This window comes from Pongo pygmaeus, chromosome 1 (assembly GCF_028885625.2).
Source record: "Pongo pygmaeus isolate AG05252 chromosome 1, NHGRI_mPonPyg2-v2.0_pri, whole genome shotgun sequence".
NCBI lineage: Eukaryota > Metazoa > Chordata > Mammalia > Primates > Hominidae > Pongo > Pongo pygmaeus.
The window spans coordinates 160,207,638-160,229,668 of NC_072373.2; the positions used below are offsets into that span (position 1 = coordinate 160,207,638).

Sequence of the window (22,031 nt, forward strand, 5' to 3'; positions counted from 1 at the left end):
AACAGTGAACTGGTAGACAGGACAATATAAATTATTCAATCTGAATAACAGAGAGAAAACACATTGACAAAAATATGAGCAGAGTCTTAGGGACCTGTGGGACTATTCAAAAGTTCTAATAATCATGTTATCATGAGGAGAAGAGAAAGGGGTTGGGGCTGAAAAATTACATAATAAAATAATGGCTTAAAAATTCTGAAATTTGGTAAGGAGAAATAAACTTACAGATTCAAGAAGCAAGAATTCAAGAAGCAAGCAAGAAGCAGATTCAAGAAGCAAGAGTTCCACATAGAACAAACCCAAGGAAATCTATGAATAGACTCTGATATAGTTTGGCTGTGTCCCCACCCAAAATCTCATCTTGAATTGTAATCTTCATAACCCCTATAATCCCCACATATCAAGGGCAGGACCAGGTGGAGGTAACTGGATCATGGGGGCAGTTTCTCCTATGCTGTTCTCATGATAGTGAGTGGGTATCATTAGATCTGATGGGTTTATAAGCATCTGGCATTTCCCCTGCTTGCACTCACTCTGTCCTGCCACCCTTTGAAGAAGGTGCCTGCTTCTCCTTTGCCTTCCGCCATGATTGTAAGTTTCCTGAGGCCTCCCTAGCAATGTGGAACTGAGTCAATTAAATCTCCTTCCTTTATAAATTACCCAGTGTTGGGTATTTCTTCATAGCAGTGCGAGAATGCACTAATACAGACACACTATAATTAAACTTCTGAAAACTAAAGACAAGAAAAAATCTAAGAAGTAGCCAGAGAAAAAATGACACCTTACATATAGAGGAAGAAGACTTTGCATAACAGTGAGTATCTCATTAAGAACCATGGATGACAGAAGTAGTGGCATAATTTTTTTCAAGGGCTGAAAGAAAATAATTGTTAGCCTGAAATCCGATACCTGTGAAAATATTGTTTAGCTATGAAAGGGAAATCAAAAGACACTCTCAAGTGAAAGAAAACAAAGACAATTTGTTGATACCAGACCTATCTTAGAATAATGTCTAAAGGATGTTTCCTAAATCGAAAGGAAATATTAAAAGAAAAAACCTTGTAACATTAGGAAGAAAGAAAGAACATGGTAAGAAAATATACAGGTAAATGCAATGAGCTTTTTCTCCCTCTTGAATTTTTGAAATTATGTTTGATGACTGAAGTAAACATTATGTCACCATCTGATATGACTTTAAATGTATGTAGAGGAAATATTTAAGACAATTATTCACAGAGGAGGATGAACATAATGGGTTTCTATACTTCACTTGAACTGGTAAACAATGACACCAGTAGACTCTTGTAAGTTATGTATACATAATGTAATACCAGGAGCACCCACTAAAAAAAGCTATAGAAAGAGATATACTAAAAATGCTATAAATATAAAATACTCAAAACTAAATATATAACACTAAAAACACTATAAATAAAAATGGAATTCTGAAAAATGTTCAGGTGGCCCACAGGAAGGAAGAAAAAGAAAACAGAAAAGCTAAAAAAAACCAAGCACAAACAGAAAACAAAAGATTAAGTTGAGACTTAAATCTTAATGTATCAATTCTTACTTTAAACGTAAGAAGTCTAAATACACAAATTCAATGATAGATTTTGGCACAGTAGATTAAAGAACATTACTTAACTATATGCAGATTATAAGAAATCACTTCAAATATAATGATATGGGTAGGTAGAAAGTAAAAGAATCTAAAAAGATATATCATGCAAATATTAATGAAAGAAAAGGAAAATGGCTATATTAATACCAGATAAAGTAGACTTCAGTGCAAACAAACCTTTATGAGAGACAGAGAAGGATTTTATATAATGAAAAGCAATTCAATTCACCAAGAAAACGTAGCAATCCTAAATGTGTACACATTAAACAAGAGAGCTACAAATATTTGAAGCAAAATTTATAGAACTGAAAGAGAAATAGAAAAATCTAAACTTTAGTTGAATTTAACACCCTTCTCTCAATATCTGATGGAAAAAATAGGCTGAAAATTATAAAAAATGTAGAATTCAATAACACCATTAACTAATCATATCCAATTACCACTTATAGAATACAGATTCTCTTCAAGTTCCTATAGAATATTTATGAAGATAGATCATATCCCAAAACAGACAACAAAACCCAACAAATTTAAAATAATTGAAATAATATAGAATGTGTTCTTTAACCCTAATGGAATCAAACTAAAAATTGGTAACAGAAAAAACAAAAATCTTCAAACAGCTGAAAACTAAACACACACTTCTAAATAATCCACAGTTCAAAGAGGAAATCTCAAGGGAAATAAACTAATATTTTAAACTCTAAGTACGTGAAACTACAACATATCAAAATTCATGCAACAGCTGAAGCAGTGTTGAGGAAAATTAATAGCACTAAATTGCATGTATTAGAAAAAAAGATGTATCAAGTTAATCATTAAGCTCCCACCTCAAGAGCCTAGAAAAAAGAAAAGCGAAACTATTCCAATCAATAGAAAAAGAGGGAATCCTCCCTAACTCATTTTATGAGGCCAGCATCATCCTGATACCAAAGCCGGGCAGACACACAACCAAAAAAGAGAATTTTAGACCAATATCCTTGATGAACATTGATGCAAAAATCCTCAATAAAATACTGGCAAACCGAATCCAGCAGCACATCAAAAAGCTTATCCACCATGATCAAGTGGGCTTCACCCCTGGGATGCAAGGCTGGTTCAATATATGCAAATCAATAAATGTAATCCAGCATATAAACAGAACCAAAGACAAAAACCACATGATTATCTCAATAGATGCAGAAAAGGTCTTTGACAAAATTCAACAACCCTTCATGCTAAAAACTCTCAATAAATTAGGTATTGATGGGACGTATCTCAAAATAATAAGAGCTATCTATGACAAACCCACAGCCAATATCATACTGAATGGGCGAAAACTGGAAGCATTCCCTTTGAAAACTGGCACAAGACAGGGATGCCCTCTCTCACCACTCCTATTCAACATAGTGTTGGAAGTTCTGGCCAGGGCAATTAGGCAGGAGAAGGAAATCAAGGGTATTCAATTAGGAAAAGAGGAAGTCAAATTGTCCCTGTTTGCAGACGACATGATGGTATATCTAGAAAACCCCATTGTCTCAGCCCAAAATCTCCTTAAGCTGATAAGCAACTTCAGCAAAGTCTCAGGATACAAAATCAATGTACAAAAATCACAAGCATTCTTATAAAACAATAACAGACAAACAGAGAGCCAAATCATGAGTGAACTCCCATTCACAATTGCTTTAAAGAGAATAAAATACTTAGGAATCCAACTTACAAGGGACGTGAAGGACCTCTTCAAGGAGAACTATAAACCACTGCTCAATGAAATAAAAGAGGATACAAACAAATGGAAGAACGTCCCATGCTCATGGGTAGGAAGAATCAATATCATGAAAATGGCCATACTGCCCAAGGTAATTTATAGATTCAATGCCATCCCCATCAAACTACCAATGACTTTCTTCACAGAATTGGAAAAAACTACTTTAAAGTTCATATGGAACCAAAAAAGAGCCCACATCGCCAAGTCAATCCTAAGCCAAAAGAATAAAGCTGGAGGCATCACGCTACCTGACTTCAAATTATACTACAAGGCTACAGTAACCAAAACAGCATGGTACTGGTACCAAAACAGAGATGTAGATCAATGGAACACAACAGAGACCTCAGAAATAACACTGCATATGTACAACTATCTGATCTTTGACAACCCTGAGAAAAACAAGCAATGGGGAAAGGATTCCCTATTTAATAAATGGTGCTGGGAAAACTGGCTAGCCATATGTAGAAAGCTGAAACTGGATCCCTTCCTTACACCTTATACAAAAATCAATTCAAGATGGATTAAAGACTTAAACATCAGACCTAAAACCATAAAAATCCTAGAAGAAAACTTAGGCATTACCATTCAGGACATAGGCATGGGCAAGGACTTCATGTCTAAAACACCAAAAGCAATGGCAACAAAAGCCAAAATTGACAAATGGGATCTCATTAAACTAAAGAGCTTCTGGACAGCAAAAGAAACTACCATCAGCGTGAAGAGGCAACCTACAAAATGGGAGAAAATTTTCGCAACCTACTCATCTGACAAAGGGCTAATATCCAGAATCTACAATGAACTCAAACTAATTTACAAGAAAAAAACAAACAACCCCATCAAAAACTGGGCAAAGGATATGAACAGACACTTCTCAAAAGAAGACATTTATGCAGCCAAAAAACACATGAAAAAATGCTCATCATCATTGGCCATCAGAGAAATGCAAATCAAAACCACAATGAGATACCATCTCACACCAGTTAGAATGGCAATCATTAAAAAGTCAGGAAACAACAGGTGCTGGAGAGGATGTGGAGAAATAGGAACACTTTTACACTGTTGGTGGGACTGTAAACTAGTTCAACCCTTGTGGAAGTCAGTGGGGCGATTCCTCAGGGATCTAGAACTAGAAATACCATTTGACCCAGCTATCCCATTACTGGGTATATACCCAAAGGACTATAAATTATGCTGCTATAAAGACACATGCACATGTATGTTTATTGCGGCACTATTCACAATAGCAAAGACTTGGAACCAAGCCAAATGTCCAACAATGATAGACTGGATTAAGAAAATGTGGCACATATACACCATGGAATACTATGCAGCCATAAAAAATGATGAGTTCATGTCCTTTGTAGGGACATGGATGAAATTGGAAATCATCATTCTCAGTAAACTATCGCAAGGACAAAAAACCAAACACTGCATGTTCTCACTCATAGATGGGAATTGACCTTTGAGAACACATGGACACAGGAAGGGGAACATCACACTCCGGGGACTGTTGTGGGGTGGGGGAGGGGGGAGGGATAGCATTAGGAGATATACCTAATGCTAAATGACGAGTTAATGGGTGCAGCACACCAGCATGGCACATGTATACATATGTAACTAACCTGCACATTGTGCACATGTACCCTAAACTTAAAGTATAATAATAAAAAAAAAAAAGGAAAGAAAGAAAAAAAAAAAACAATGCTAGGGAGTAACCTGTCCTGACTCCACAGGAAGAGGACAATAAAAGCTCCACATTTGTTATTTCAGGACTGACTCTGCCCTGTGAACTTCTTTCCTTGGCTAGTTGTAATGTGTAACCTTTCCCTGTAATAACCTATAACCCTAAATACAATTAAAAAAAAAAGAAAAAAGAAAAGCAAAATAAACCCAAAGTTTATTTGGGTTATTTATTTGAGGTAGGAGGATCATTGAGCCCAGGAGTTCAAGAGTACAGTGAGGTATGATTGTACTACTGCAATCCAGCCTAGGCAACAGAATGAGACTGTTTCAAAAAAAGAAAAAAGAAAAATTCATACCAATTCTACACAATCGCTTTCAGAAAACAGAAGAGAGAATACTTCTTTATTTTATGAAACAAATATTACCCTGATACCAAAAAAATAAAAAGACAAAACAAACAAATAAAGGAAGAAAGAAACAAAGGAAGGAAGTAGGGAAGAAAAAAACCACTATAAACCAATATCCATCATGAATATGGATGCACAAATCCTTAATAAAATATTGGCAATGAAAATTTAGCAATATATAAAAAGAATTATATACCATGACCAAGAGATGTTTATTCTAGTGATACAAAGCTTGTTCAATATTTGAAAATCAATCAGTGTAATGCACCATATTAATGGGCTACAGAAGAAAAATCGTGATCATATCAATGGAAGCAGAAAAAGTATTTGACAAAATTCAACATCCATTCATGACGAAAGTGTTCAGAGAAATAGGAATAGAGGGGAACTTCCTCTACTCAATAAAGAACATCTACAAAAATGTATAGCTAATATACTTAATGGCAAAAAAACAAATGCTTTACCACTAAGATCAGGAGCAGACGTAAATGTACACTCTCACTACTCTTATTCAGCATAGTGCTGAAAGTTGTAGTCGGTGAAATAATGGAAGAAAAAGAAGTAAAATGCAGGAAGATTGAAAAGAAAAAAGAAGCTGTTCTTATTTACAGATGACATTGTCCAGATAGAAAATTCAAAAGAATCAACAACCAAAAAATCTAAAACTAATGAGTGAGTTTAGCAAGGTCATGGGATACGAGATAAACATACACAAATCAAGTGTATTTATGTATGCTAGCAATGAACACATGGACACCAAAATTTAAAATGCAATACCATGTATAATCATTCAAAAAATGCAATACTTAGGTATAAATTAAGCAAAGCTTGTATAAAACTTATAAGCTGAAAACTATACTTATATGCTGATGAAGATATCCAAGATTTAAATAAGTGGAGAGGCAGACTATACTTATGGAATGAAAGACTTAAAAAGTAAAGATTCTCTCCAAATTGATATACCAGTTTAATTCTTATCAAAATTCCAGCAAGATTTATATCTAAATACATATGATTATCCTAAAATTCAGAAAGACAATGAATCGAGAATAGCTAAAACAAGTTTGGAAAAGAAGTATAGAGTGAGAGGAATCAGTCTATCTGATTTGAAGTTTATTAGAGTTGTAATCAAGACAGACCACGTGTTACTGTATTTGCAGAGGGATAGACACATAGACTAATGAAATAGAGCAGAGAATTGATAAATAGATCGACAAAAATATGTCCAAATGATTTGAGACAAAGATGCAAAAGCAATTTAATGTAGGAAAGAATCTTTGCAACAGATGGATCTGGCCCAGTTTGACATCCACAAGCACAATAAATGAACTTTGACTTATGTCTCATATCTTATATCAAAATTAACTCAAAATAGATCACAGACTTAAATGTTAAATGCTAAGAAAATGAAAAAAATGTCAAGCTACAGAGTTGGAGAAAATATTTGTAAATCATGTATCTGATAAAGGATAGTACCTAGAATATATAAAGAACTCTCAAGCTCAATGGTAAAAAGCTAAACAATCCATTTAGAACGTGGGCAAAAGATACGAAGAGACATTTTACCAAAGAGGATATACAGATGGAGGCAAATAAGTACATAAAAAGATGTTTGACATTATTAGTCATTATGGAAATTGAAATTAAAACCACAATATTTGCATAATTCACCTAATAATCTGAGTTAATTTTCACTAAGTGTATATATTACTACACACCCAACAGAATGACTAAGACAAAACACAGTGCCAACACCAAATGCAGGAGATGATGAGGAAAAACTAAATTACTCACATATTGCTGCTGGCAATGTCAAATGGTAGAGCCACGCTGGAAAAATGTTTTGTAGTTTCTTTACAAATTGAACATGCAAGTACCGTTATGATCCAGCAGTTGTATTACTGGACATTCATCCCAGAGACTTATGAAGACTTAGGTTCACACAAAAAGGTGCACACAGATGTTTATAGCAACTTTCTTCATAGTAGCCAAAGATGGAAAATAACCCAGATATCCTTCCATAGGTAAATGATAAACAAACTGTGTTATATCCATACTATGGAATACTACTCGCAATAAAAAGGAAAGAACTATTGACACATACAACAACCTGAATGAATCTCCAGAGAAGTATGCTGGAAAAGGCAATCCCAAAAGGTTACATACATACAGACCCCATTTATATAGCATTCTTGAAATGGCAAAATTAAATAAATGAAGGGGGTTATAGAAATGCCAGGAGTTAATTAAAAAATAATTATACATGCAGTACAGATAACATAGTCTTTGGAGTCAAATGAACCTGAGTTTTATTCCTTGCTTTGTCACTTTTTAGTTATGCAATCTTATGCAAGGTACTTAAGATTTCTGCTTATCAGATGAAAGTGCAGATATAATAATTAGTGCTTAAGAGAAAATTGTGAAGATTAAAGAAGATAATGCAATACACTGAGTGTATTGCTTGGGATATAGCACTCTAATGGCAATGAGAACAAAAAGTTCTTATCTGCAGAGCAAAGAATGAAGGTCTAACTGTCTGGCCATAGCAATAAATAACCACTGGAAAAAACTGATTTTAAACCTGTTGTAATCAATCAATAACAACTTGCTTTAGAAACTGCACTTGAAGGTCAACCAGTCAGCAACAGTCTGAGTCAAGTAACCATGCTTCTCCCAGTGAAAGTTTTGCCAACTAACTCCTAAATATTCTAACTTCTGAAAATCCACCAATCACTGAACTCCTTGCTTCTTCAAATCCTGTTTAGCTCAGAGAGGTTGTACCTTGCAAGTTATTTGTATGCAAGCAGTAAATTATGCATTTTGTTTCAGATGTTGAGATGTGGCCTCTTTTATGCATGGAGACAGAATATACAATAACTAACTAAATACATTCTGCCATAAGTCAAGATGATACTACTTACTCTGCACTATTAACATGACTAATATTTTAGGTTGCTGTGATTCATCTTTGTTTTTTCATCCCTAGATATCTCCATCCCCATCATTGTATATGTTTTTAATACAGTCATCTAGGTAAAGAGAGGAGTCTGTATTCATGGATAACTAATTCAAAGAGATGCTAACTCATGACTTTGGTCTCATTAACAACTTCGGTCTCCTATTGTTAGGAGCAAAGCTAAATGAAAGTTAGCTTATCCATAATTCACATAGATTTTTATCCAAAATAATAAATATTATGATAGCTACCATTAATTAAACACTTATATAACAGGCACTGTGATAAGTATTTTACATCATCATCATGGTTAATTTTCAAAGCCACTCTATAAGATAAGCATCATTGTCCTTTCTTCTTAGATGGGAAAACTGAGAAGCAAAGTTTAATAGCTCAAGGGCGAATAAAGACAAAGTTAAGGTGAACATTTCTCCTGAACTTTTGCTTAAAAGAAAACAAAAGACAAGATCTTAGAAAGAACTAAGAAAAAAGCTGAGTTTTTTTCATATTACAGTTTACTACATAGTTTAGTGTATCACCTATGCAAGGTACCCTGTATTACTGTAATTATCATTTTGCTGGACGTGTCAATATTCAGTGCAGTTGTATCACTTTCACAGGTAGTTTTGGTGACAGGACTCAGGTTATTTTGTGGAAAACGGTGACAGTGTCAACCAAGAAGGGTTAACAGAAATCGCAGAGAATATACTCAAGAAGTTTGATGTACTATGTTATTGAGAAACAAAATTAACACAATGAACTAAATTCAATATGAAGAAAAGGCCTCTAGTGCTTAAGAGACCTTGTAAAGTTAAAGTTGTGCTTAGTGCTCCTGATTCTTTTTGTTCTGAGATTGACAAAGGTCACTAAAGAACTTGTAAATGTTTCAGATTAAAGAACATGAAGGTTTGGAAAACAGATGCATTTCAAAATCTCTAAAAATTTTGATTTGCGTAGACCAATAAAAACAAATTGAAGAGGACTCAAAAATTCTTAAAAAAAAATGTGACTCGTGCTTGAGTTTCTCTCTTTTGAAAATGTAACAACAACAACAACAACAACAACAAATACCAAGCAGTGCCAAAAAGTACTAGCTATATATATATCAAATATATTCCTGGTGTTGAGGTTATTTAACAGTGCAATGGGCTATGCTATAATGTTTTCTGATTTTTTTTGTTGGGTGGGGTGTGTGGGATAAAATATATGAGTGGAATAATTAGGGGGTAGAGTAGGCTGTATACCCAGACAACACTGGATTCCAATCTTGTATCTCTCAATTTCATACCTCTAACTCCTCGTCCCATAAAGTTGTGAAGATGATATGAGAGTGTTTTGCAAGGTAAGCATCTTAGTACAGTGCCTACTGTATGTACTGTAGATATTCTTTTTCTGATTATAACAACCTATTAAGCTGAACCTTTTCATCCTGTTTTATTTGTATTTAGTCCAGCTTGATGCCAAAATCTATGTTCTCCCATTTCAGTGTCAGAAGACAAACTTGCACAAATATATGGAAGGAAGCTCTGCAGCTTAAAATAAAGGGGGCAGGAAGATGTTCCTTCTCCTGTCCTGGGGTTTTGGTGACATTTCATTCTGGTGGCACACTGCAGTAATCTTAGAGGGCATTCAAAATATTTGCTGATCTTGAATTTTTTGGAGTCAGATACTGGTAATATACTTCAGTGTCTCCAATGACAGATAAAAAGTGAGGTGGTAGGACCTTTCACTTCAGTGTAAGTGTCTTAGCATAGCAGCTGGCTGATATACAAAGGCAGTCATCTCTGGCATATTGAATCTCTGTAAGTACATTCTCCTATGATTAATGTGAACCAACAAAACATAGCTATGGATTTAGGAAATTATTAGCCAAAATTAAAAAACAATGGAGTATCCTTAATGGCAGAATGATGAAACTGAGGATGCGTCTACACTTTTCAACCTGTGGTTTGTTTTGTGATGATGCTGACATATATTCCCAAAATGGAAGATGTTAAGAGTAACGATAAAAGTTTGACAACAATTTACTTCACGCTTAAGATTTCTAAGAACATACAGCCAGTAGAGTAAGTCACATAAAGATCAAGTGGCAAGAAATGGAATCTTATCATTTTGACATCTCTATCTGGCAACTATCCTTGATCTCTGCCAGCTGTCATGTTATACAGAACTTCAAGTTACATATTCATCCAGGAACATTTTTATGGCATTGGATTAATTCTGCAGTTTTGCTTTTATATTTCTCCCCAAACAAAGACAATATAAATGCTATTGAGTTCTTTCAATTTTCTGAAGAACAGTCATTTGTTTTAAGGAATATCTGTGTCAAATATTGATGGAGTAAGTACTTTAATCTGCCCGTTTTCCTATTGCTTTAATCTGTGGCAAGTTTATTTTCTACCTCTGACTTGATAGCTTTTTGACAGACATTTCTAGGTTTACACTTTTATTAAGGAAATAATTTAGAGTGAGAGTGGATGAGAACAATCCCTGATTTTGTGACAGTGATGTCCTTCAATACTGCAGACAGCTGTATTGTTGCACTGGTATTAGGAAATAAAGGTATGCTTTGTGAGTTAAAGAATAACGTTGTCTTAAGAAAAATCCAATACAAAAGTGACTGTAAATTAAACAATATTTTATTCAGCTGTCATTTTTGCTTTAAGTTAGAGATTTTTTTCCATTCACATTTTCACAACCTCCTATCCCCATTATTTCTGAGAACAAATCTAATAACAATAGAAATAGAGTAAGCTTTAAAAACACCTATGAATTAAATAATACTAAAATAAATCAATTAGAAATATACTATTCTAGCTTTTCAGATTAACAAAATACATATTTGAAATGAATCATTAAATAAATTATTTCATTGATTTTTTCAAACCCTTTTTCCTGATTCAGCTGCTATTACTAAGTCATGGAGCTGCCTCTGAAAGGTCTTATTTTCATGGAATTTTTGATTTCCTCCAGGTCATGTACTTTAGTTCATTTGGCATTGGCTAATAATTCTTAACAAGCAAGTCTACATATGTATATACCATCTCTATCTTATATCAATAATTTTCAGCTGGGGGGACAGTGACTCTAATTGGACGTATTTAGTCTTATTTTCCTAAGTATAGCAAAAGGCATGGCTCTATTGATTTTCTGGAAAAAATAACATGATAATATATAAATTAGGATATGTTTTAAAAGAGTATATGAAATTCATCTGAATAAGATTACTGGCAAAGTTACGTAAAAGGAGTGCAACATGATTTGAGCCTGCAGATATTCATATAATTGTTCTTTGGATTGTTCTGCACAATATAATTTTTACAACCTCAACAGTGCATTTTTATTCTGTTTCAGAGCAATAAATAATGTTACCGCCATAAAGACCATAGTGAAACAAGTTTAGTAGGGATACAGGCATAGATTTGATAGGCAGGGAAAGTAAAGGGGTGTCTTAATATATCACTAATATATCACTAAATATAAGCATCAGAAATCTCAAAAGCCTCCTATTGGTGTTTGGTGGGTGCCTGACAATGTTGTCAGTAAATGACCGCTAATCAAAAGTTCTATAAGGCATAATTTTCATCTACCTACCTCTCCTTCTCCTAACCTGTCCTAACTTGGAGGATGTTTGTGTGACAGTGGTTGACTGCCTCTCAGGTGACCGGTATGATTGTAACTACTACTTAAAAGTTCCTTTTCAACCAGAGGTGAAATTAAAGAGTAGATACTTATTAGTCACACAAATAATTCAGTTCTAGGTTGTTTCTAGTAGATACCAAAACTCCAAGGAAAGTAGGGTTGCATTTCTGTAGATCTAGAGAGTAATTTTTAAAGTCTCACTGGAGATGAAGGCTCTTTTTATTTGGACACATTTGATATCTTCCTACTTTTCCACTTTTTTATGTCCTGAAAAAAATGGCTTTTGGTCAAGAGAAAAACTGCATAATTTCTGTTTAAGAAATGTCTCTCCAGGGGCTACAGATTGTGCCAAACATTTTTTAAATTAAAAATTATAATTATATGATTTAATCAATCTGGCCTTTCACTGAACTCATTTCTTGTTTCTGGGCAGAGCTTACCGACAGTGAATGCATTTGGCTGCTGTCTCTTGAAGATACTTTTCCTCAGCAGCCTCAGCAGAATATGCTGTTACCACAGACACCAATGCAGTCTTTATACTGCTTGACACAAAGTTCTAAGTGACACCACCAAAAGGAGGGTAGGGGAACAAGATGAGGGAAACAGAGAATCTCCATCTATCTAATGACTCAAAAGATCCCTTTTCCTAGCATTTAAAAAGCTGTTTGGAATTGAGAATGACTCTCTGTAAGGAGCTCCAATTTGTTTCTGAGTTTTAGTGACTGCCTAGTCTACCAGAAACAACATTAACTCTGATCAGTGAAAACTTTGCTACTCTTGGAGGAGAAAAATGAGGCTTGGGAAAGAGAACCAGGAAAGAGAAGTGATGATTGAGACTGGTATTACTCCCAGTGATGGAGAAGATTGTTCTCATTTGCTTATGAGGCTTGGGAAAGAGAAGTGATGATTGAGACTGGTATTACTCCTAGTGATGGAGAAGATTGTTCTCATTTGCTTATGGACCAATGAAGTAAAGTCACAACTCCTGGGAATTCTTCACTGTTAACAACATGCATTTCTTTGGGAGGGAAAAAATACAAAGCCTAAGGCAAAAAACAATTCTACTTGATATATTTGCTTCTGTACAAAAGGAGAATTTAGTTACAGCATTGACAATCACTCAGGTTTTAGAATCATTTTTCAATTTCAATTTTACTGTAAACCAGAACAGATATTCTTGACTTTGAGGTTAACGGAAATAAGTAACAATTCTATTTCCGCATCTCTTATATGTAGTGTTTACCTGGTTGATTTTCATATCTGCTTCTTCCACATCTTGACTTGCTTGCTTACAGCCTCATGATCTACTCTACTTTCTGCCATCTATTTTTTTTCCAATATTTAAATCATCATCATCTCTCTCTCATCTATTTCAGACTTTCTTCTATTTCTATTTAAATAAGCTACATTTTCCCCAACCTTTTGATGTAAGGGACCTCAACAGCACAATGCCTATTCTCAGTTAAATTACAAAAACCAAAAATTATAGTTACTTTTATTCCAGTTCTACATACACAGAGTACTGATAGCAATATTTCTTTTCAGTGGAAAACAATTTCAATAAATTTACTTTTCAGTGACTGTAATTTAATGATTATTTTTTTTGGGGGGATGGGGTTGGAGTTTTGCTCTTGCCGCCTAGGCTGGAGTGCAGTGGCATGATCTCTGCTCACTGCAACCTCCACTTCCTGGGTTCAAGTGATTCTCATGCCTCATCCTCCCCAGTAGCTGGGACTACAGACGCACACCACCACACCTGGCTAATTTTTTGACATTTTAAAAGTAGAGACAGGGTTTTGCCTTGTTGGCCAGGCTGGTCTCAAACTCCTGGCCTCAAGTGATCCGCCTGCCTCGGCCTCCCAAAGTGCTAAGTGCTGGGAATACAGGAGTGAGCCACCACAACTGGACATGATTATCTATTTTGGATATTTATAAAATAATAAAATGTATTTATTTAAATTTCTAGATATATAGGTTAAGGTGATTTTTCTTAAGTTGTACTTTTAAATATCTTTTAAATAAGTTGTACTTATTTTAAATGACATTGGTTTACTCTGATCTTCTGAAAAGTTTTAATAATAGACTGACTTATATTACCAAGTAAAATCCCAGTAGAAATTTGATCCAGTTATTTTAAAGCACAAATGATGATTTGGCCATATGGTTGACAGAAAAACAATTTATGATTTTCAAAAGATATTTTAGATCTTACCTTTCTAAATTTTTACAGAAACATTGAAATGTATTACATTAAAAAACACGACAAATGTCATAATTAAAATAAGAAATGAATATTCCTCCTGAGAAACTTAATAAAAAAGTCTTTAAAAAAATATTTTAGAAAAAGCAAAAATTAAAATTTGGGGTTGGGGTGGGGTGGGGTAAAGGAAGAATAATAAGAACATGAAAATGACCACACACACACACACACACACACACACACACACACACACTTTCTTCTAGTTTCTTCTTCTTCTGATAAATTCCTAGGCATGTCTCAGAGATGACAATCCTGGCAATTCTGAAGTGCTTAATAGCTGAACTGACATTGTAGATGTGAGAAAATCACAGGCAAGTTCAGCATAAGAGGTAAGTTTGTGAGCCAAGACTAATCAGCAAATTTTTAAAGCCTTCCTCTTCCTCTGTGTCCATCCTGATATTGACCCTTGTTATCCATCTTTATTATTCCAACTGCCAAGTCATTATGCACTTAACCTAGAACACTCAGGGAGGGAACAGACACTCAGGGCGGAAAGAGTCACTGATGCTAAAGGAGACCTTTGAATGCCTAGTCTTTTGTTACTAAAGAATTTTCAGATTTTAAAATGCTAGGATTTTATAGTTTCTTGGTTATCCATTCCAGAAGTGAAGTGTTTGGTTTCATTGGTTTTAATACGTCACTGTAGCCTTTTGGCTGCAATGTTTTTCTGCTCCATCATTCTAACATACCCTTGCAGATATCATCCTTTAATTTTACATTTTACAGATATTCAATGTGTGTAAGACTCCTAATACTTTTAAAAGAGTATCATTTTAGAATTAGGGCAAAACTGCTTTGTCATCCCTATGGAGGATTTGACCAAATCAGAGTGCAATGTCTGAATTTAAAATAACATGTTTTTGCATTTATCTTTTATAATATCACCTTCATATTATTTTCTGTTACATATAGGAGGGAAATATAAAATGATAAGTTACCCAGGTGAGCTTGGCAAGTAACCTAACCTCTGATTATGAGTTTCTTCTTTAACAAAATAATAGTGCTTACTTCATATAGTTGCTGTGAAAGTTAGATAAAGAAATACATTAAAGCATTTAACACAATGCCTTATGTAAAGATTTAATACATGGAACCAAATATTCTGATTATAGTGACTGTGGCATAATCCGATAGACTGTAGGAGTAACAGAAGTGATGTAACAGGACTTAAAATACAAATTCTCCCTCTGAAACCATGGCTGTTTTCAGCAATTGCAAAAGTTTTAAACAGCCGTTCTTAAAGTATTCATATAATACTGCCTGGAATTTTGGGGTGGCAGATTTACATAGCTATAAGATGTTCTTCTAGCAGTGAATCCTAAACTTTTAATACTAATAGACATCAAAATTTGAGATTTTGGGCGGGGCACAGTGGCTCTCGCCTACAATCCCAGCACTTTGGGAAGCTGAGGTGGGCAGATCACTTGAGGTCAGGAGTTTCAGACTAGGCTGTCCAACATGGCAAAATCCTGTCTCTACTAAAAATACAAAAATTAGCCGGGCGTGGTGGTGAATGCCTGCAATCCCAGCTGCTTAGGAGGGTGAGGCGTGTGAATCACTTGAACCCAGGAGCGGGAGGCTGCAATGAGCCGAGATCACGCCACTGCACTCCAGCCTGGGTGACAGAGCAAGACTCTGCCAAAAAAAAAAAAAAAAAAAAAATTGTGAGTTTGGGACTGCATAGCAAGAGAGGAATAAAATCTACCACCTACTTTTACTCCATTAAAAAAAAAAAGACAGCATTTAACACTCTTGGCATTTTTCCATCACTTTGCCACTCTCAGGTGCACAGGACAGGGACAATAGATACAGGAGCAAAATTCTGAGAAATAAACACTTCTTGTCCAGTTACTTTATGTGTCTAAGGTTTTGGATCCACAGCTTGGAAGATACCCACATTTGTTCTCTATAGTGCTTGAAGTACTGGTTGGCATGGCCATGAGTAACCAAAAATCTATGATAGCCAGAACAGAGAGCCACAAGTTCAGTCAAAGACTTTCTATAATTTCCCTCCAAATCCCTACAGCATTACCGTGGTTTCTGATGGCTTAGAGAGACAAGATTTTTTAAAAAAAATCTACAGAGGCTTGGAGAAATAGACTCAAATCGGACACTGGCTAAGAATTCTTCACCACTTATTCTCCTTTGATTCCCCATTCAATTTATAGTTCACTTTCTATCTTTCCATTCCCATTATGTCTAGCCTAACTACTCACTCCGTGACAACTGCAAAAATAATATTAACTTTTAAAAATGTCATTGTAGAGTCAAATAGAAACCCAGTAACTAGTAGTATAATGATCACATCTATTTCAGTAAACTTTGCAGCCCAGGCTAATGCTCCCATGACCATTTTTCTTTCCTTAGGTCGAGTCTCACTGAATAGTAATTTGACTATTCAACTAATATACAATATATAATAAAAACTAAATTTGAATATTTAAAGTGGTCCTTATTCTCTCTACTCTGAGAGGTGATAGGTGGACATATCTATTTATAGGTTCAGAAATCTCAGATTTTAGGCAAAATTGCTATAATATGGGATAATCAGAACCTGCTTATCATAATAGTAGGAAGAAGACATGGTACATTTAGTACATTACTTCTTTCTTGAGTTTTATAGGTTCTTTACTTACCCCTTAATGTAGATTCCTATGGATTCCACCCCATCATTTAAGCAAATTGCTTTTGCTGAGATCACCAATGACCTCCTTGTTGCTAAATCCAAGGAGTCTTTAGTCATACTTATCTTGCTTGACGTTTTTGTGCATCATTTGACAGTTGACCATTCCCTCCTTAAAACATTTTTCCCTCACTATTTCCAAAGTGCTATGTTCCCTTGTTTTTCCTTTACATGTTTCTTGCATAATTGAAATTGAGAGCCCCATCTACTCTATGCCAACTGATCAGCCAAAGCCAATCATATAACTCCATTTCTTTTTCTAGGATGGGAAGTCCTTAGCTCTTTTGGGTCAATGAGATGTAAGATGAGGCTTGTTGAAAGACTCAGGGAAGAAAGGTTTTGCACATAAGAGAGAGCTACTGGAAGCTTGCTTCTCTCTCTTGCTGGATTTGAAAGAGGAAGCTCATATTACCAATCGTCATTGGTAGTAATCTTATAATTATGAGAGAAACCAGTTTTAGGATAGAGCCAACAGCGTGAGGGCAGAGTGGAATGGGAAAATAAAACCCTAAGTATTTAATAAGAGAGGACCAAGTACTAAAGTTGAGGCATAGTATAAATCTCAACTACTTCGTATGCTTAGTGAAGTATTTCCTTCAAGTTCAACAATGTTTCCCTTGAATTCTCTACAGCTTGCAGTAAAATCACTGTATTGATCCAATCTTTGATTATTTCTTTTCTGCCTATTCTTCCTATGTACTGCACATGTCTTAAATGTTGGTGTTCCATGGAGTTCTGTGTCATCCTTCTGCCTCACTCATGGCTTAATAATACATATTCTGATGATTTCTAAATTTGAATCTCAAGCTAAGTTTTCTCCACTGAACTTAGGATAAATATATCCAAACATCCACGGAACATTTCCACTCGGATGCCTTAAAGCTACCTCAAATCAACATGTAAAAACCTAAACTCTTCTCTCTTCCTCCACTTCCACCTATTACTCTTTCTGTATTTCCTATCTTAGTGAATGGAACATCATCACTCACTTGACCAAATTAGAAGCTTGGGTATCAACCTTGGAACTTTTATCTATCTCTATGCCCTATGTCCAATCACAAGATTGTTTTGGCTCTAACATTTATCATGATATTGGATCTATGAATTTGTTATGGTTTGGCTCTGTGTCCCTACCCAAATGTCATGTTGAATTGTAATCCCCATGTGTTGAAGGAGGGACCTGGTGGGAGGTGTTTGAATCACGGGAGTGGATTTTCCTCTTGCTGTTCTTGTGATGGAGTTCTTATGAGATCTGGTTGTTTAAAAGTATACAGCACTTCCCCCTTCTCACTTTCTGTCCTACCATCATGTGAAGACATGCTTGCTTCCCCTTTGCTTCCACAATGATTGTAAGTTTCCTGAGGCCTTCCTAGCGATGCCTCCTGTACAGCCTGAGGAACTGTGAGTCAATTAAACCTCTTTTCTGTATAAATTACCCAGTCTCAGGTAGTTCTTTATAGCAATGTGAGAATGGACTAATACAGCATTTCTTTCCACCACCCATTGTTTCCATTGACTTTCACCTGAATTACTATAGAATCTTCCTAACTAGTTCCATTGCCTCCAGTCTTTCTCCTCGCTAATTCATTCTCTGAAAAGCTGCCAGAGTGCTCTTTAAATAAAAATTTGATCATGTCCTTTCTCTGTTTAAAATACTTTATATTCCCCTTCTCATTTCCCACAGGATAAATCCCAGCATCATCTGGCTTCTGCTTATCCCTCTAGTCTTATTTGACATCACTGCTCTTAGTTTCCTCACTAAACAGGTGCCCTTTCCAGGTACTGTCATAGCCCTGTATCCCATCTTAGCATTAACCACATCATATTATATTTACCTGTGGTGCTGAATATTACCCAATAGTCAAATTAATAACATGCATAAAATAAATGCCTGTAAATCAGTGGCATTACCAAATATTTTGGATAAAATAAAATTTGATATTTAATGCATTTTTGAAAGCATTGAAGTGGTCATCAAGGGAAAAATCACTTAAGTTACAAAGAATGTAAGTATGTAATACATACGTAGGTTACAAAGCACAATTATAAAATGAACACTCATGAGCTTAAAAAGTAGAGTGTAGGCCGGGCGCGGTGGCTCACGCCTGTAACCCCAGCACTTTGGGAGGCTGAGGCGGGCGGATCAGGAGGTCAGGAGATCTAGACCATTGTGGCTTACACGGTGAAACGCTGTCTCTACTAAAAATTGGCCAGGCGTGGTGGCAGGCCCCTGTAGTCCCAGCTACTCGGGAGGCTGAGGCAGGAGAATGGCGTGAACCTGGGAAGTGGAGCTTGCAGTGAGCAGAGATTGCGCCACTGCGCTCCAGCCTGGGCGACAGAGCAAGACTCCGTCTCAAAAAAAAAAAAAAAAAAAAAAAAGAGAGAATGTAAAGAACCGTAATTCAATTTCAGAATTAGAATAGTTCCAGCAATAATATCCACTTTCTCCCTGATTCCATCCCCTACTTTACCTTTAGAGACAACCACAATTCTGAATACTACATTTACCATTTACTTATAACAATAGGTTTCTTATGTACTTATGCTTAAATAGTATATTTTGAGTTTTGCTTGTTTTGGGATTTGTAAACATGGTATTACATATGTATGCCATCTCCTGAAACTTTTTTTCCATTCAAATTATGTTTCTAAAGTTAATACACATTATTGTAATTATAGTTTACTGATTTTCATTGCTTTGAAATATTCCTTTGTGTAATTAACAGAATTTATTTACATACTCTCCTGGTGGTAAACATTTGGCTTTTTCCAGTTTTCTGGTATTGGAAACATTTCAAGTACCCTGAATGACATGTATGATAATTTTTCTAGTTTAATACCTTAAGAGGAGAATTGATGGAATGTCGGGTATGTGCATATTCAGCTTTGCAGGAAAATTTGTTACCAAAGTGATAATGTTTCATATTCCAATAAGAAGTCTAAAAGAGTTTCCATTGCTCTTATACCTACAAATGACTTGTATTTTTCAGATTTCTTAATTTTTGCCAGTCTAGTAAATGTAAATGGCATCTCTTTTGCATTTCCCTGATTGATAGAAAGGTTCAGTTTTGTTTTAGTATTTATTTACCCACCTGATTCCCCTTGTATTTTACCAGTTTAAAAAACTGTGTTGTATGTCTTCATTACTGATTTGTAAGGGCTTTAAAAAATATATTTTAGAATACAAATTCTCCCTTCTCTCACATATGTGGCAAGTATCTTATCCCAAGTTGTGGCTTTCTTTTTACTCCTGTTGTGGGGATCTGTTATGTAATATTATAATTACCTACTTATCACTCAGCATACCTTACTAGATAAAAAGGCTCTTGAAGTAAGAAACTGTCTTTTTCATTTTTATTTCCTCAATATCTAGCAAGTGCTCCACACATAGCAATGTACATATAGTTGTTCGCTAAATGTTTGCTGAATCAATTGTCATAACTTTAGAAATAGTGAATCAAATTTTCTTTTATGCAAACTGGTTACAACACACTGTTAAAGCCAAGAGAGTCGGAAGCTTGTCACATATCATTCTATATGTGCCCTTCAAAGGTGGGTGGTAAGAGGTAAGAGTATCTGTAGAGAGGTTGCAGGATGTTGTTTGTAAACATTCATTACCAACTTTAAACAGTTGGCAGTGTTTATTTTCCATTGATTTCAATGTACTTACAGTTAACCAAACTCGTGTAGTAGCATAATATTTACCTTAAAGTTACCACAAACTTAGAAATTATGATAAGACACAAAATATTTATTATATATTGCAGTAGATTGTGCAAGGTTCATGGTTTGTCTTGTTAATTAAAAATTGGTTACCTTTTTAGTAATGGTGTCCGGAGGTACATCCCGCCTCCCAAGTGGATAAGGATTCCATTGGCCACTAGGAGATACATCTTCTTGTCCATTGTCTAAAATGTTGCTTTGCTGGGACGGGGTCTATTGCAAAAATGGTATGGCATTCTTTAGTGATGTAGTAGAAGTTTACCATAGTTTTCTGAAAAGAGTCCCTAATGATCATGGTAAAATTAATTTTGTTTAATTGCAGAAAAACATACATCCTGAACTGGAAATATTATATACTATTTACTGGGTAAGAACTGTAAATTCAAAGCTTTTTGGAAGCAATGAAAAATGCAATTAAAATAACCATCTTAGAGTTGTTTACTGAATTTTAAGGAAAAATTTAGATTATTTACAGTACCTGAATAAAAATAATCAGAATAAAATTAACCAATTGTTACAATTGTTAAAAACCACAGCACTTAAAACTTGCTTAATTTTAGTATAATCTCACCACTTAGAATAGAAATTGAAACCATATAGTACATAGAATATAAGTTCTAATATTCTAAGCCATAACCTAAAATAAATTTTATAAGGTTGTATTGATTCTGGGAGAATATGCCTTGCACTAAACCCAAATAGTGCTAACACTGGCATAGTGCAAGATTTATGGTACTATGGCGTTATCAACAAATAGCTTTGGGGGGAGGCATCAAAAATATGCTATTAAAAATGTGCTATTAGAATCGTAGTGTAAGTAAATCATGGCTGTTTTGATTACCAAATTTATTTATTTATATAAATGATACATATTAAAATTTAAACACTTCATAAATATTTTATTTTGGCTGATTTCATGCTTATTATTTTTAACAAATACTAATACCTGCCTGTCTTTATTTTGGGTGATTTCATATTCTAACCTGAGTAATAGCAAGCAATCACATACCATCAGAAAGCCTCCAGTGGAGGGATGTACAATGGTATATTTACATATATTTTCACAAAGGCTCCTTTCTTCCCTAGTGTGTAAGATACACAAGTACTGCTTGGTTTCCTGAGGGAATTCTTCCGTGGTTGAGCTATTATACTCCAGTGTTTCCTGTGCCATTTTCTGCACATGTTCTAAAGGATCCCTACTGATAAAGCCCAGCTAGAGAGTGTGCAGCTATACTTTGTGTAAGGACTTGTCCTCCTACCCTAGAAAGGGAGAACTGGGCTATTCTCATCAAATCATGTTAAAAATGGG

General features: G+C 35.0%; 1 protein-coding gene across 1 annotated transcript in view; it reads right to left on the minus strand.

Annotated features, from left to right (window-relative positions):
• The window catches only part of LRRC7 (leucine rich repeat containing 7), a 572,997-nt gene that overhangs the window by 81,960 nt on the left and 469,006 nt on the right, over nucleotides 1-22,031 (minus strand). Inside the window, exon 23 of the mRNA XM_054482958.2 lies at nucleotides 20,816-20,935. Coding sequence (XP_054338933.1) covers nucleotides 20,816-20,935 — 120 coding nt within the window. The remainder of the gene's footprint in view (nucleotides 1-20,815; nucleotides 20,936-22,031) is intronic.